At 34.0% G+C, this 15,697-nt stretch overlaps 1 protein-coding gene across 10 annotated transcripts in view; it reads left to right on the top strand.

Moving 5' to 3' along the window:
* DMXL1 (Dmx like 1) overlaps positions 1–15,697 on the top strand; it is a 172,803-nt gene that overhangs the window by 147,795 nt on the left and 9,311 nt on the right. For 9 of the 10 annotated variants that reach the window (XR_004266599.1, XM_032272420.1, XM_032272232.1 and 6 more), the window contains 3 exons: positions 1,954–2,014; positions 9,500–9,627; positions 14,093–14,185. Coding sequence is in view for 9 of the 10 variants with exons in the window: in XM_032272420.1 (XP_032128311.1) it covers positions 1,954–2,014; positions 9,500–9,627; positions 14,093–14,185 (282 nt within the window). In the remaining variant the exon portion in view is untranslated. Of the gene's footprint in view, positions 1–1,953; positions 2,015–2,565; positions 5,769–9,499; positions 9,628–14,092; positions 14,186–15,697 lie in introns of those variants that run through there. The other variant, XM_032272495.1, reaches the window with a different exon arrangement.

Genomic DNA, 15,697 nt, shown 5'->3' with positions numbered 1-15,697 from the left:
TTTTTTTTTTTTTTTTTTTTTTTTTTTTTTTTTTTGAGACGGAGTTTTGCTCTTGTTGCCCAGGCTGGAGTGCAATGGCGCGATCTTGGCTCACCGCAACCTCTGCCTCCCGGGTTCAGGCAATTCTCCTGCCTCAGCCTCCTGAGTAGCTGGCACTACAGGCACGTGCCACCATGCCCAGCTAATTTTTTGTAGTTTTAGTAGAGACGGGGTTTCACCATGTTGACCAGGATGGTCTTGATCTCTTGACCTCGTGATCCACCCGCCTCGGCCTCCCAAAGTGCTGGGATTACAGTCCGGCCTAGTTGTCTTTTTTTTATGTGCTGTGGAATGTAAGCTCTTCAAGAGCTTGGATTCTGTCTGCCTTGCAGATTGATAATTCCTGACTAGAATGGTATTGGACGTATAATAGGTGTTCAGAAAATTGTGTTTATACTCCAAAGCATTGTAATACAGAAATCGACCTTTGGCATAACTTTAAAGATTGAATTTTCTTCCTACCTAAACCTTAAAAGGACATCTTTTTATTTGGAGTAATTGTGATTCTTACCATAAGAATTGTTGGTATTGCCTCACTCTACCCCCAACAAAAAGGTACCAGTAGAATAACATTGTTTCTTTTTTACATGGATCTTCTAAAATAATGATTTTACATATTCTACATATACTTTCAGAAGCTTTTTTAAACCTGTGTTTGTGTATTTTTTTTTTACTAATGTTTCTCCTGTGAATATTAAAAAAAGTAAAAGCGGAACCTTCAGCCATTTCTTTAAGAAGAACATGGGATTTAAATATGAAGTTTACTAAACAAAAGTCATATGCAGCAGGTTTTTATTTTTTCTAGAGAATTGATAGAATATTTTCTTAATCCTTTCAATTTATCAAATGATAAATACTAATAGCAAAAAAAAAAATTATTATGACCAGCTTCTGCTATTTTGGAGTGTAACCGTATCCATGTATATCTTTCAGTTTTTTTAATCTCTTTTTCTCTGGCCTCGTCCCTATCCTCCCTACCAACTCCCTACCTTCTCCACAACTTTAGGCTAATTGAACCATTTAAAATCTAAAAGAATAACAACCACAAAATCTATCTGAGACTGATGCTACAAACTTAAGATAAAATATATTTGTAGTATGATGCTATATAAATAGGAAATATTCTATAATTTTTTCCTTTAATTTTATGTATTTATCTTACAAATACATAAAGGCTAGTGAAATTATTCAAAGCATAACTTAAAAATGAGTAAATAAATAGTTCCAAACTATCTGTTTTTAAATTTATTTTTCTTTTTACTTCTTTTATTTTCACATACTCCTGTCCTTTAAACTTCTACTATTCAGGATTATTCCTGAACAATAAATTTAATGGGATAAGAAAAGAATTGACAAGAGGCCGGGTGCGGTGGCTCATGCCTGTAATCCCAGCACTTCAGGAAGCCGAGGCGGGCGGATCACAAGGTCAGGAGATTGAGACCATCCTGGCCAACATAGTGAAACCTGTCTCTACTACAAATACAAAAATTAGCTGGGCGTGGTGGCGCGTGCCTCTTATCCCAGCTACTCAGGAGGCTGAGGCAGGAGAATTGCTTGAACCCAGGAGGCAGAGGTCGCAGTGAACCGAGATTGCGCGATATTGCTCCCGAGTGGGGCGGGGGAGCGAGATTTTGTCAAAAAAAAAAAAAAAAGAATTGACAAGAAAGGAGGAAAGACTAAATTCTTAAGGGGAACTTATCTTTAGATCCTAGTCAGTAATGCAGAAAATATATGTACAAATATAAGAGCTGCACTATTAAATTTCTGTTTTCATGTTTAATATTTTTAGCACCCATAATGGTAGTAATGAAATCATGTAAAAATAAATAAATGAATGTTATTTGAATTTACTGTCACAATTTAAATGTTTATCCTTTTTATTGTGGCTATAAAGTAATTTTTCTCTTTTACCAGATGATTAAGAAAGCCATTAATAATGTTAGAAGAATGACTTCTCATCCAACTCTTCCTTACTGTAAGTTGAATAATAATTAGCAATTGTCATTTCTTATTCTTGGATCTATATTTGGTAATTTTATTATAAGAAATGTATGGGAACCTTTTTGTTTTCATTGAAAGCATTTGTTTGACTTTTTTTCTAGAGAATATTTGCCAGTAAAATAACATCTTCATTTCAAAACTGGGTAAAAATAGAAAAAGATATTTCCCTAAAAAAGAAGGCTAACTTAATACAGTAATTTTTTTGGCATTTTGACCAGCAGTCAAAATTTGTGACTACCAATACACAAAATTAGTGTATTTGTAAATTAACACATTTTATCTTTGAACATTTCTGGATTCCTTTGATCATGCTTAATTATAGTGAATAATTGTTTTAATAGGACCACTGCTAACCTTTATTACATAAGCCACAACCATACCTCAATTATTTATTATTTCATTATAATCAATTTGTATTTTGTTGCTTTTTTTCCGTTTGTTTTTTATGAGACACATTAATATTAAACATAGGAAATGATTATCAGTAAATTTTTATATTCTAAGGCAGAATGTATTTGTTTTCAGTAATCTTCCTAGGAATCTCAAAAGTTTCTCTTCCTTCAACCAAGAACTTAATTAATGGGGAATTTATTGGAGGTATTGATTCTGGTGGGTTGGAATCAAACCTCACATTGGTGTGTGAGTATTCCAGTTTTTTTAATATGATTTTTTAAAGTTATGCCATTTGTCAAGTTGTCCTACCACACAGTAACAAGAATAGTGCATGTTAATTAATAGGTATTCATGTTCCCCCAGTTTAATAGCCTAATTAAAACTTTAGAAACTTTTCTCTTGGGAGATATTCTGATAAAATGCAGTTAACAAAATCAGTATTTTTTTCTGCTTCATTTATCATAAATGCTCTAAGAATCTATTATCAAAATTGTATACCCTATACAAAAAAGGCTCAAGAGAACCATATATTTAAAATGAAAAGAATAACATCTGTTACTTACACTAGAGGTATAAAATAACATGAAAATTTGTTTTCACTACATCAAATTTATTCATCACTAGAAGTATTTTTTACCCACAAGTTTAATGTGAAGTGAGAACTAAAATACACCCATAAAGCCTATAGAAAAAGTACATAGAATTAGGTCTGTAAGACTCCTAAGCAGAGGAGCTTCTGTCCCCTTGGACTTGGGTGTACTACAAACCTGGCGCATGGATGTGTTCACCACCCAAGAAACTCATCAAATCTCCTTATTCAAGAGTTTTTATAGAACTTAATCTCCATCTCCCCTCCCCACCCTTTTCTGCAGGTTGGCAAGTGGGACCAAAGGTTCCAATCCTTTAGGCTATAAATGGGACCCCCTTTAAGTCACTATATTAACATAAATTCAGGTTCTCTTCCAAGGGTTTTAGTAGCTGTATGCCAGGATCCAGGGATAGAGACCAAATCTATATTGTATGTCATACTGGGTCATTTTTTTCTCCCTTCCAAAATGTTTAATGTGTTTTCCCTTTTTAATAAATACATGTTGAAATCATACTACATGATAAGTTCTATGTAAGCCTAGCTGAGTAAGTGAAGTTGGCTCTGCTGCAACATTAATAAGGAATCTCAGATAAGACTTTTAAAAACTTCTTGAGGCTCAGAAGCCAAGCCAAGGACTTGCCATCTGATTTCACCTGCAATCCTATAGATTTGGGTTAATTCCTCTCTTCGTGAGGTCCTCAGAAAATCCTGGGGTTTCTGTGTCTGCTGCGAAACGATAGTCCTTACTCTTCTCTAAGGCAACCATATAAAGGATTATATATGTTAGTACCAGGCCTTATTTGCTCTGTAAAGCCAGCTTTTCATTCCTTAAAACTGTCTGGGTTATATCTGTTTCTGTGCATAGTCTCCAATATGATACACAAGTCAAAGCCTTGGTAATATGAATGATGTTTCCTATTATGTCCTGCTGTAAGAAGGACAGGTTCTTTTTACTTTTACTCCTGGTTGTAAAGAACAGATTCTTATTGAACTTATGCAAATGAAAATAAGAATACTCACTAATAGCTTTTGAATTCAGGAGAGATCAGGTAGGGAAAAAAAGTTAATTCTTTTATCTTTGTTCACAAAGGCATACTGTACTTGGAGTAAGCTATTGAATAGCTTAAGAGAAAAGAAAAATGTTTTCTTAAATCTGGAAAACAAAATATTAAAGAACCAGCAATGTTTCAAAACCATAATTCCTAAAAAACACCATAATTTTTCTTCAATAAGTTATTCAGCCTCAGATACTTAATTCTTGTTTGGCTTGACCTTGGTTAGCAGTTTAACGAATTATAGGTTTTCTCCGTTAGAGTTCTGCAAGTTCTTACAGTGTCCAATGATAGGATCTAAACATTATGAGAAACTGGTGCCTTTCCGAGTCTTTTCCATGAAGCTCCTTCAAGACAGCACTTTAGGATTATAGTTACTTGCAAATACTTTCAGAAAAAGATCAGATGAAACAATAACCATCTGTCAGTAACAAAAGACTTAACATGGCCATGGCTAAAGATCTGCTGTGAATTCATTATCATAATGACACAATTGACAAGTAAATTTGATTGCTTCTGTGGCATACAGTATTTTAACAAAATGACTGGAAGTATGGATGGTAACATTATACCAGATTTTTAGGAACTTCATACAGTTTCTAGGATACTTATCTCATAACATACATCCATACAAATATAAGAAGGTATCACCTTTATTTGACAATACTTCCCATGCAGTTTAACATATCAATTAAGCCTAATTAGTTTAACAAAGCCTACTTATTTTAACATTCTTCTTTGTTGAGAGAGAGAGAACAAATTTTTTTTAGGTATTCCAGGGGCCCTTTGGAAACTCCCAAAGTTAGAGTGAGGTCAAAAGTGCTTTATTTATAATGTATTTGCTGGAAATTTGTCAGAAATACCAAACGGTTTAAAACACTTGATTATAATAAGGTTACTGTGGACAAATATTTAACCAGTGATAATTAAGACTTCAAAGGAAAATACAGAAAGCTACATCGTTGTAGAAAAAACCTTAGCTATTTTAATATAGAGAATACTCAGTTTTCTTAGGTAATCAATACCCAGAAAGACATGAATATAGGAAATTATCTTGAAAAATCTGGATTTTGTAGTCAGATTGCTTACAAGGTAAAGGAAAACCTTTCACAATCTCTTGGCAAGAGAAAACCAATAATCCAGTGAAACTTTGCACCAATTTACTTCTGATAGTAAGACTCACCATTCTTTTAATAGCATATATAAATACACACATATTAGCCAGCCTGAACTTACATAAAATTATTTTGCTAAATTTCCCTCACACAAACCTTCTATAGCTTTCTTGCAAATATCTATGCATATTTTGTTCTGTACTCTTCCTGTTTCCCAATATGGAACAGTCTGCTTTAGGACAAAAATTTTTCTTTTTCCTATACGAAAATCATCCTTCGTTCCTCATAGCTTCCTATTTCAAAAACATCTTATACTTTCCTGACATACAAAATTATGTATCTATTTTCAGTAGTTTTAATTACATATTTTGATTAGAATTCTTAACTGTTAACGATGTTAGTTTCTTGTGAAAACTAGGTAATAAGCAGTTGTGCACTGTCAGTCACACCAGCATTCTGTAGACTAGCAAATCTATACTCTTTCATAATTTACAGAAGCATGTTCTTTTTCATAGTGTAGTTTTTCTTTTTTTGAGACAGAATTTTGCTATCACCCAGGCTAGAGTGCAATAGTGCGACCTCAGCTCACTGCAGCCTCCTTCTCCCAGGTTCAAGTGATTCTCCCGCCTCAACCCCTGCTTGTCACCATGCCCGGTAATTTTTGTATTTTTAGTAGAGACGGGGTTTCACCATGTTGGCCAGGCAGGTCTCAAACTCCTGACCTCAGGTGATCCACCCACCTCTGCCTCCCAAAGTGCTGGGATTACAGGCATGAGCCACTGCACCTGGCCATAGGATAGTTTTTCAGTGTGGCACAGGACACCTTTACTAACAAACCCAATTATCTTTATTATTATTCTGTAATAAGAAGCCAAAAGTAGATAAGCTTATGTTTAGCAATTAATGTTTTAGTATTTTACATAATTTGGAAGTGATCTAGATATTCACTTAATATCCATCATTTAATTAACCTTAATGAAATACTAAGGGTATAAGTTATCAAAAGGATTTGGAAAACTGTTTTGAAGTAGACATAACATCAGAGAAGGCTAGCAGTCAAGTTAGTTATTATTTATTTAGTTTTTGTTGACAAATTTTGTAACAAAGATAACAAGAGTACATTTGACTAGTAAGCCTAGGTAAAACAAAAGTTATATAAAAAGTTATATATCACATTAAATATAATGTGCTGGTAACTCTAAGGATATACCTGCTTCAATTAAACCAACAAACTTAAATTAGCTTTTTAAAATTACCAAAGATTATTGCACATCAAATGAACTTGAAAAACATTTGGGTCTGTTTCTATCTTTCTAAAAGTTTAAAGAATACTTAATTTATATAAGTGCTTATTTTTCCTTAAGCCCATTATATATAATTATTAAAAATTAATTTTGACAATACCATCTGGTGATAGAAAAATATTGCATATATTTAACATATATGTAGTCATCCATAAACATACAGGCAAAAACAGATTCTATAGTTTTTATTCTGAATTTTAGCCATCTGCCAGATATAAAATATCAAACTCAGTAGTTTATAAAAAGGATATCTGGATCCAAATTGTGTTTCTCAAAATGGGACAAGATTACCCACCCAGATTGCTAAAACTTTACTAGTATTTGTGGAAAAAGACTTTTAAGATTTCTCGTTTGTCTTTTGTAAAGAGTCTTTTAGAGAGACAATTTGCAATTTATTTAGTCTTCTAGTAGCCTCTGCATACCAGTCAAAAAATGCCTCCCACTGTTTCTGAAGCATTAGAAATCCCCTTTTTTTCCAGTGCTTCCTCTAGATGGACAATTTTGTGTAAGTTATAAACTTCCCTGTTGTTGCAACCATAATTCTAAATTGTCCTCAGTAAATGTACCCATTTCTCTAGGAAAGCACAGGTTCTGGATCCATAATGTGTACACGTAAAATTAGCTGGAGTTCCAGATGGAGTTCTTGAATTCCTTGAATTCAGATGAACCCATGATTTCTTATCCTTCCAAAATCTTATCTACCTGAGACCTCTTACTGGACCTATTCCAGTCAGGTTCAGTCTGACTTCCAGACCTGATCTGGATGAAAAATGCTTAAAGCCAGAGAACTCAGGATAAAAGTTGCAGATCTCAGGTCAATTGGTGACCTTCAAATATGCACAGTGAGAAACAGCACAAGGGGCCTAGCAGGAGGTACCTGTGCCTGGTTACTTGTTCTTCCTGGAGGTCATCATCAAGGAACTCTGCTGAGAACTCTTAAAACATAGGCACATTAAAAATTTAATGAGTTTATTTGAGCATTTAGCTCTAATTCATGAATTGAGCAACACTAGACCAGAAGCGATCAAGGCTTCACCAAGGTAGCATGAGGGAAAAACTTTTATAAGGTGTTCAAGGAAGCAAAACATAAAAAATATTTTATTGGTAAAAGTGGCAAGCCCTTATTTAGAGGTTAGTTGGCAGTTTCTATTGATAAGCATCTAGTTAGAAGTTAGTTGGTGGTTTTTGATTAGTGAAGCGTAAGTTTCATTTTACTGTTTACACTGAATTGAGTTTTCATTTGCTCATATGGGTACCCAAGGCCCTGGAGCTGTCTTAGCCTAGTAGCCTCCCAATTAATTTCTTTTCTTGTTAACTTACTTTTGTAAGAGACACTGTCTCACTGTGTTGCCCAGGCTGGAGTTTTATGGCTATTTATGGCACAATCAAGGCACACTACAGCTTTGAATTCCTGGGCTCAAGTGATTCTTCTGCCTCAGTCTCCTAAGTAGCTAGGACTATAGTTGTGTGCCACCAAACCCAGCTCTTTATTTTTTAACATCATAAATAATAATAGAAAAAGTTGAGTACTATTTTTTTTTTTTGAGACAGAGTCTCACTCCGTTGCCAGGTGCCAGGCTGGAGTGCAGTGGCGTGACCTCGGCTCACTGCAACCTCCGCCTCCTGGGTTCAAGCAATTCTCCTGCCGCAGCCTCCCGAGTAACTGGAACTACAGGCGCGCGCCACCATGCCCAGCTGATTTTTGTATTTGTAGTAGAGACGGGGTTTCACCATGTTGGCCAGGATGGTTTCGATCTCTTGACCTCGTGATCTGCCCGCCTAGGCCTCCAAAGTGCTGGGATTACAGGCATGAGCCACCGTGTCCGGCTGAGTAATTTTTTTAAATGCAGCTAGCTCAATTTATTTTTCTGATTAAGCTCTGCAAGTACACTGGGGGAAAGGGAGTAGAGTCAGTCAAATACCTAGTCTCAAAAAACTCTATCCACCCTCCTACCTCTTCCCAATGGTAAAACATTTTAAACCAATTGAAGTTCATTTATTTGAAATATTTCATAAGGAAGGAGGGAAATTTAACTGATATGCGATTAGCAAGTGCTAGATGTTTTATATAAATGTAATTTTTTTACTACCTCCATACCACATTAATATTGATAATTATACTCAATATAAGTTCAGTGTTATATGTTAGGCATATTTCCGAGTACCTTATATATGTGATCTCATTTACTACTCACAGCTGTCCATTGACTTATATATCATTAGTCCTTTTTTACAGGAAGGAAATAGTCTCAGAGAATTAAGTAAATTTCCTAGTATAACACAAATAATAAATGGCAAAGTGAAGAATTAGTAGTCATTTAGTTTATTCATATTTCTCAATTAAACAAATAACAAGTGAGGTGCAGTGGCATGTGTCTATAATCAGCCTTTTGCAGGCTGAAGTAGAAGGATCACTTAAGGCCAGGAGTTAGATAACAGCCTGGGCAACACTGCAAGACTCTGTCTCTAAAAAAAAAAAAGGAAAGAAAAAATTACAAAATTTAAAAATAAACAAAATATATACTTGAGATATTAGGCCAATCAGGATAACTTTTATAACTGATTTTTTTTTCTGTAGCATGGCATTTAAAACCTTCCTTAATCTGATTATTTTCATAGAAAATATGTGCATATTTAAACATTAATAGTATGATAAGGATTGGCTCTAACAATGCTAAGAATTTGTTATAATGAGTATTTATTATAAAAAATTAAAGGCTATTAAGACATTGAGATAATTTTAAAGGGAAATATAATTTATAGAGATATGATCTAAATGCTCCTATTGTCTTTGAGGATGTGTTCTTAGTCAAATGAAAGTGTATCATGTAACTGATTTTATGATGAAGAGTATTCAACTGAAATTTCATACAAAGGTAAATTTGTATAAATTGACTGATTTATTTCTTAGATGTTTCTTCCATAAAGATTTTTATATTGGATTAAGAAATAACTTTTCCCAAAGATTTTTGAAATAAGTACAGTTTTTACCCTCTTGTAATGCAGATCTGACAGGAGCTCAAGATGGAAGTGTCAGAATGTTTGAATGGGGCCATTCTCAACAAATAACCTGTTTTCGATCTGGTGGCAATTCAAGAGTTACAAGAATGAGATTTAACTATCAGGGAAATAAGGTATTACATTAAAATGTAAATGGTAAAAAGAATTGATTGTGTTGGAGGTTTTTAAATATCACTAGTTTGGGTTTCTGAAAAGAACAGCTCAGTGGGTAGTAGTAAAGTATTGATCCATGTGGATTTTTAAAAATTCTTCTCAAAGAACACTTAATTTCACTTGTTCTTCCTGAAGTATGTTATATAGGTGTCCATTAAAACTCATTTAAGTGATTCTTAATGACCAAATCATTGTAAATTCACCTTATATTACACATTTTTTAATTACTAAATGTTCCCACTCCCTTTATCCATTGGAACCTACTCAGTGTGTGATCCAGTAGCAGGTAACATCTACAGCTTATTATAAATGCATATTATTGATCCTTTTCCAGATGTACTGAATTACCATCTGCATTTTAACCAGATATTATTGTGATTTGTACAAATACTAAAGTTTTTTTAAGAGGTACTGCTCTGGAACAAGACATCAGCAAACTACATCCTAGCCACCTGTTTTGTAAATAAAGTTTTATTGGACCAGTAACCCCCATTCATTATTTGTTTTCTTTGGCTACTTCCTACTACAACAGCATAGTTCAGTAGGACAAAGATCTTATAGCTGACAAGCATAAAATATTTATTTTATGGCCACCTAAAAAGTTTGCCAGCCCTGTTCTAGAGCATCCTTTACTGTCTTCACTTCTCATAATCCTACTTTGTTCAAACTGCTTCCCACCTGCTTTTGGTTTTAGACAGCAATCTTTTATTGAACGGTACTGCTCCTTGTGAAGCAGGGCTAAGTCAGAGGCAGTGCACGCACAGCCAGCCAAACTGCCTCTTTCTGCTCCTAGTATCTTCCTAGCCCTTTAAAAAATAATTAAAGGGTAATTCAACCTTCTCTTTGTCTTCAGGGCCATGCTTCACCAAAAACTACTCTCACAGGCTCTAGCTGATGGTATATCTTGCCTTTTCTTTCTCCTCAGCTCCCAGCCTTAAATTCTCCTCTCCCTTTCCTTATATCATTGTATGCTGCAACCTTTTTTGTTTACCATGTGTGTCACATGGCTCTATTTTCATTTCACAAAAGTCAATCTAGTTTTATGTAGTTGTGAAACAAAATTTTGAGAACTTATTTCTTTTTTTTATTTTCTTTCTTTTCTTTTCTTTTTGTTGAGACGGAGTCTCGCCCTGTCGTCCAGGCTGGAGTGCAATGGTGTGATCTCAGCTCACTGTAGGCTCTGCCTCCCGGGTTCAAGCGATTCTCCTACCTCAGCCTCCCAAGTAGCTGGTATTGCAGGCATGCGCCACCACACCTGGCTAATTTTTCATCTCTTTAGTTGAAATGGGATTTCAACATATTGGCCAGGCTGGTCACAAACTCCTGACCTCATGATCTACCCTCCTCAGCCTCCAAAGTGCTAGGATTACAGGCGTGAGCCACGGGGCCTGGCCAAGAGCTTATTTCCTAAAACCAATTAGCAACATTCTTAGCTCCTTAATGGGAAATTAAGGGAATTTATTGCAGAAGCCTTTACAATTCTACAAGACTTTCAGTTGTATTCTCTATCAATGTGCGTTATGTGGTCTTGCACTTCCACTTCGGTTGTCAGTATTATATTGCTCCTAACTAATCTCTATACGTGAATCCTTATCTCTCTAATGCATCTTGCCAACAATATTATATAACAAACAACATAGTTAAATGACTACAATATAGATGAGATCACATTATTATTTTTTTCAAGAACCCTTCAAGGCTCCTCATGTCAAATTCTTTAACATAGTATTTAAAACGTTCTATAATAGGACTTTATTTTTCAGTTTTAACACTCACTACAGCCTTCTGCATAGGCTATTTTAAGGCATTAAAAAACTGTTTGTCATTGCCTACCCAAGTATCTTTGACAGGCAGCCAGCTTATTATTCATTCATCTTAGCCTTGATGAAGCCTAATAGCATAACACCTAAGCATGCTATCTCCTCTAGTAGAGAAGCCTCTTAAGGTAAATGGAAGAGATGACCCACAGTGTATCACAATAATTCTGGTGAATTTGATATTCAGTTATGAATAGAAATACACTGCCAAAAGCCAATGCATATTTCAGAAAAACTAAGTGTCTGGAAAGCGCATTAAGCAGAATAAATAATAAATAACCAATAAGGAATAATTCCTCAGAGATTCAAGAATATATTACATTTATCAAACAAGAACAGGCTAGCATTAAACAAGGATAGCAGGATAACAGAAAAGAGTTATGGGAAATTAAAAACATGATTCCCAAAAATGTGGTCAATGGGGTAACTACTTACTAGAAAAGCTGAAAATCAGGTTTGTTGTTGGGAAACACAAATTAAGAAATTATACCGTGATGATAATAATTTAGGAAATAGTTCAGAAGAAAAAAATGATGGAGGAAAAGCATTATTTAAAGGAATAATATTTCCCCAAAGCAAAAAAAAAAAAATAAGAGAAAGGGTCTACTAAGTATTGAGAAACAACACATACCTGCACACATCTTATTTGTGTATCTTTTGCTTTTTAGAGTTAAAGAGAGACTCCTATAAGGTTTTAAAAAGGAGTTAGGATGAAAATAGTTATTTACAACCCACACCCCACCCTGCCAACAAATGTCATTGGCCTATTGCAAAGATAATAGAACAATATCCACAGAATTCTGATGGATAAGGAATGGGAACTGAGTCGATGTCCATCCAAACAATTATTTAAATTTGCTGGCAAAATAAACATTTTTAGATATACAAAGACTTAACACATTCCTTGTGTCTACCCTTTCTAAAGTACACACCTAAGCCTACTCCAGAAAACATAAGATAAATTAGAAAAAGGAATAGACCTGGGGAAATATTATTAACAAATATAAAAACAATAGATTAATATTCATAAAATATGAATATTTGTCCTATCAGTCAAATTTTTAAAAAGACAAATAATAGAGAAACAGATAAAGGATATTAACAGTCAATTTACCAAGAAACTGTACCTGGCCAGTAGCCTTCAACCCTCCCTAATAATTGAAATGGAAATAAAATGAGACTATTTTTTCAGCATAAAATTGACAAGTATTTTAGCTTTTAATAATATCTGATATTATCTAAAGTGTAAGAAAAATCAGGGTATGAATTTATATTACCACTTGGGATTTAATTTTGGAATAATCTATTAATTTCAATTGATGCTCTTTAAAAAAACTTTCCCATTTCTAGATGTCTGTCCTACATAATTATGCAAAGGTATATGTGTAGCAATGTTCAAAGCAGCCCTTCTTATATTAGGGAAAATTGAAAATGATATGGAGAAAGTTTTAAATTATAATATCACTATCAGTGTAATACTGTGCAGAGCACAAGAATGAGCTAGATCTATGTGTATTTACCTGGGAAAGATAGCTATAATAAATCAAAAATGTAATTGTATAGCAGTATTATTATAGAAACAAATCTGAAAGGAAACATATCAAATGTTCATAAGTGCTAGATCTAGAGGCAGGGGAGAGTAGGAGTCCAAAGCAGACATTTGTTTTATTTTATATACTTTATAATAAGCCTGAATTATTTTTATAATTGAAGGAAAAAATTTTAGCTGTCCTACTCATCCTTCAAGATCTCTATCAAATATCTCCCTTATTGGATTATTTTGACATCTTACTAATTAAAGTTGCCCTGGGCTCCTATAATGGGATTGTTTTACTTTGATAATTCTTATGAGTTTACTTTTGTACTTTTTTTTTCTTTTTTTTTTTTTTCTTTGAGATGAGTCTCATCTCTGTCACCCAGGCTGAAGTGCAGTGGTGCAATCGCAGCTCACTGCAACCTCCACCTCCCAGGTTCAAGCAATTCTCCTGTCTCAGCCTCCCGAGTAGCTGGGATTACAAGCATGCACCACCATGCCCAGCTAATTTTTGTATTTTTAGTAGAGGCGGGGTTTCACCATGTTGGCCAGGCTGGTTTCGAACTCCATCTCAGGTAATCTGCCCGCCTCAGCTTCCCAAAGTGCTGGGATTACAGGTGTGAGCCACCGCGCCCAGCCTACTTTATACTCTTGTTCATGTGTTTACCTTATTGTTTCTGAAAGTCCTTTTTGTCTTTTTCAAAAGTCTGTTTTTGTCTTTTTCAAAAATGAGCAGTTTTCATTCTTATATATGATAAAGCTTTGTCATATAGCATAGTCTGTTAATCTAGTATCCTATTTTTGTAATACTTATAGAGAATATATAGGCTATGCTAGAGGTTAGTATAGTAAAATGGGTGTCTGATGTTTGCTCCCTTTATGTCCACCCTGGGATTTTTAAAGTAGTAGCTGAATGTTTTTCTGAAATAGATCCATGTATAGGTGAAGTGAAAAATCAAAACGACATACAATCAAATATTTAAGAGTCAAAATATGGGTATCACGCTGAGGGTAAGGATAAATATATGCTTTTATATTTATGTTAAATACTTTTAAATATTGTCTTTCTCTAAGTTTGGAATAGTTGATGCTGATGGATATTTAAGTTTGTATCAGACAAACTGGAAATGTTGTCCAATTACTGGAAGCATGCCTAAGCCATACCTGGTAAGCCAAGACTTTCTACCTTTAAATAAAATTTGAGTTTTCATTTTAAATAAACCAAGAATATGTATTTGAGACAAGAAATTTAGAACTAATAAATAAAATGTGGTACTGTGTTCTCAGTCACTTTACTGTAAGCTTCTGTCCTTGTGTTATGTGAAAATTCTCTGTGAAGCATAAAATTTCTTAGTCTCTGGTAATTTGGAAAGTTGACATGTATAGAAGCAACATGATACCTCCAGATACCTCTACATCCTGTGGATTACTAGACCCCTTTTTTAAACTCACTAAGTTGGCTATTATATTATACCTAAATAGAATGATTTCCAAACCAATGCATCTGCTTATTTTGCTGCAATTATCTCTTATGAACAAACAAAATGAAAAGGACATCCTATAGCTGGTATTGTTATTTTCTTGTTCATCTCTTTTTTTTAACAGAATATTGATACATCTCTATTCAAGACTATGCAGGCTTTTATGAACTTTATATGGCTTCAAAGAATGCTGAATTTACATTTTATATTCTTCAGTGAAGCCCTTTATAGGACTAAGCAATTCCTATCAGGAAAAAGTTAAGAATATAGATTAATTGCTTCTTGGCTTTTTGGCTAGGATCAAGTGAAGAATATAGGTTAAGATTCTGGTAATTTGCCCAAGGTTAATTGCTAGAATACAGTACTCATCTAAGTAAAAGCAAGCAAGCATGGAAGGGTTGATTAGGGTACCTTGAAAGAATATTAACTGTTTCTTATATTTTTATTAAGCCTAAAAATTTAGATGTACAAGTTTATATTCTCCAAGGGACTTTTTTTTTTTAACTTTTAAAAAGATAAATTGAGTTAAATTGTGCATAACTGGCTTTTGGAGATTAAGAGGATTTTGTCTGTTTTAGGGATACAGTTATCTAGCCCAGCTCCAATAGGGTTCCAGGGGAAATGGGGAGGTGACTCAATGGAACAATCTTTGGTGTGGTAATTTTGGGATACTTAAAAAAAAAAAAAAAAAACCATTTTTTATTAAAGAGAAATATCTAAAACATAATTTGGAAGCTTTTGTAACTGATGAAACCTCACAATTTCTTAAGTGTATTTTTTGATAGAATGTTGAAAAATGCTATATATTTTCTAATTTTGATGACTACTAGTAATTTTTTCCTGTACTTGAGTAATTTTTAAAAGCTTAAATATTTTTGAAAAATACATGTCATTTATTTAACAAAGATAATTAAGTCTAGTATTATCTAAAATTCTACTTTCTGTCTTCTAAAGCAAACATTTTCACTATGTATTCTAAGGGAAAATCTTTAAGTTTAACCTCCTTATGTTTCCCTTTGAACTTCTGGTTGAACATGAAGAGATTCATAAAGGGTCATGACATATGCAGCCTACTTAAATAGTTCAGGAAAAGTGTATATGTGTGTGTCTACATATATGAAAGAGAAGGATAGGCAAAATGAATGTGCCAAAATGTTAAAAATTGCTGCATCTGGGTAAAAAGTATATAAAAGTTATC

This window comes from Sapajus apella, unplaced genomic scaffold (assembly GCF_009761245.1).
Source record: "Sapajus apella isolate SASKATOON/1434 unplaced genomic scaffold, GSC_monkey_1.0 scaffold1, whole genome shotgun sequence".
NCBI lineage: Eukaryota > Metazoa > Chordata > Mammalia > Primates > Cebidae > Sapajus > Sapajus apella.
This window is presented reverse-complemented; position numbering and strand designations above follow the sequence as displayed.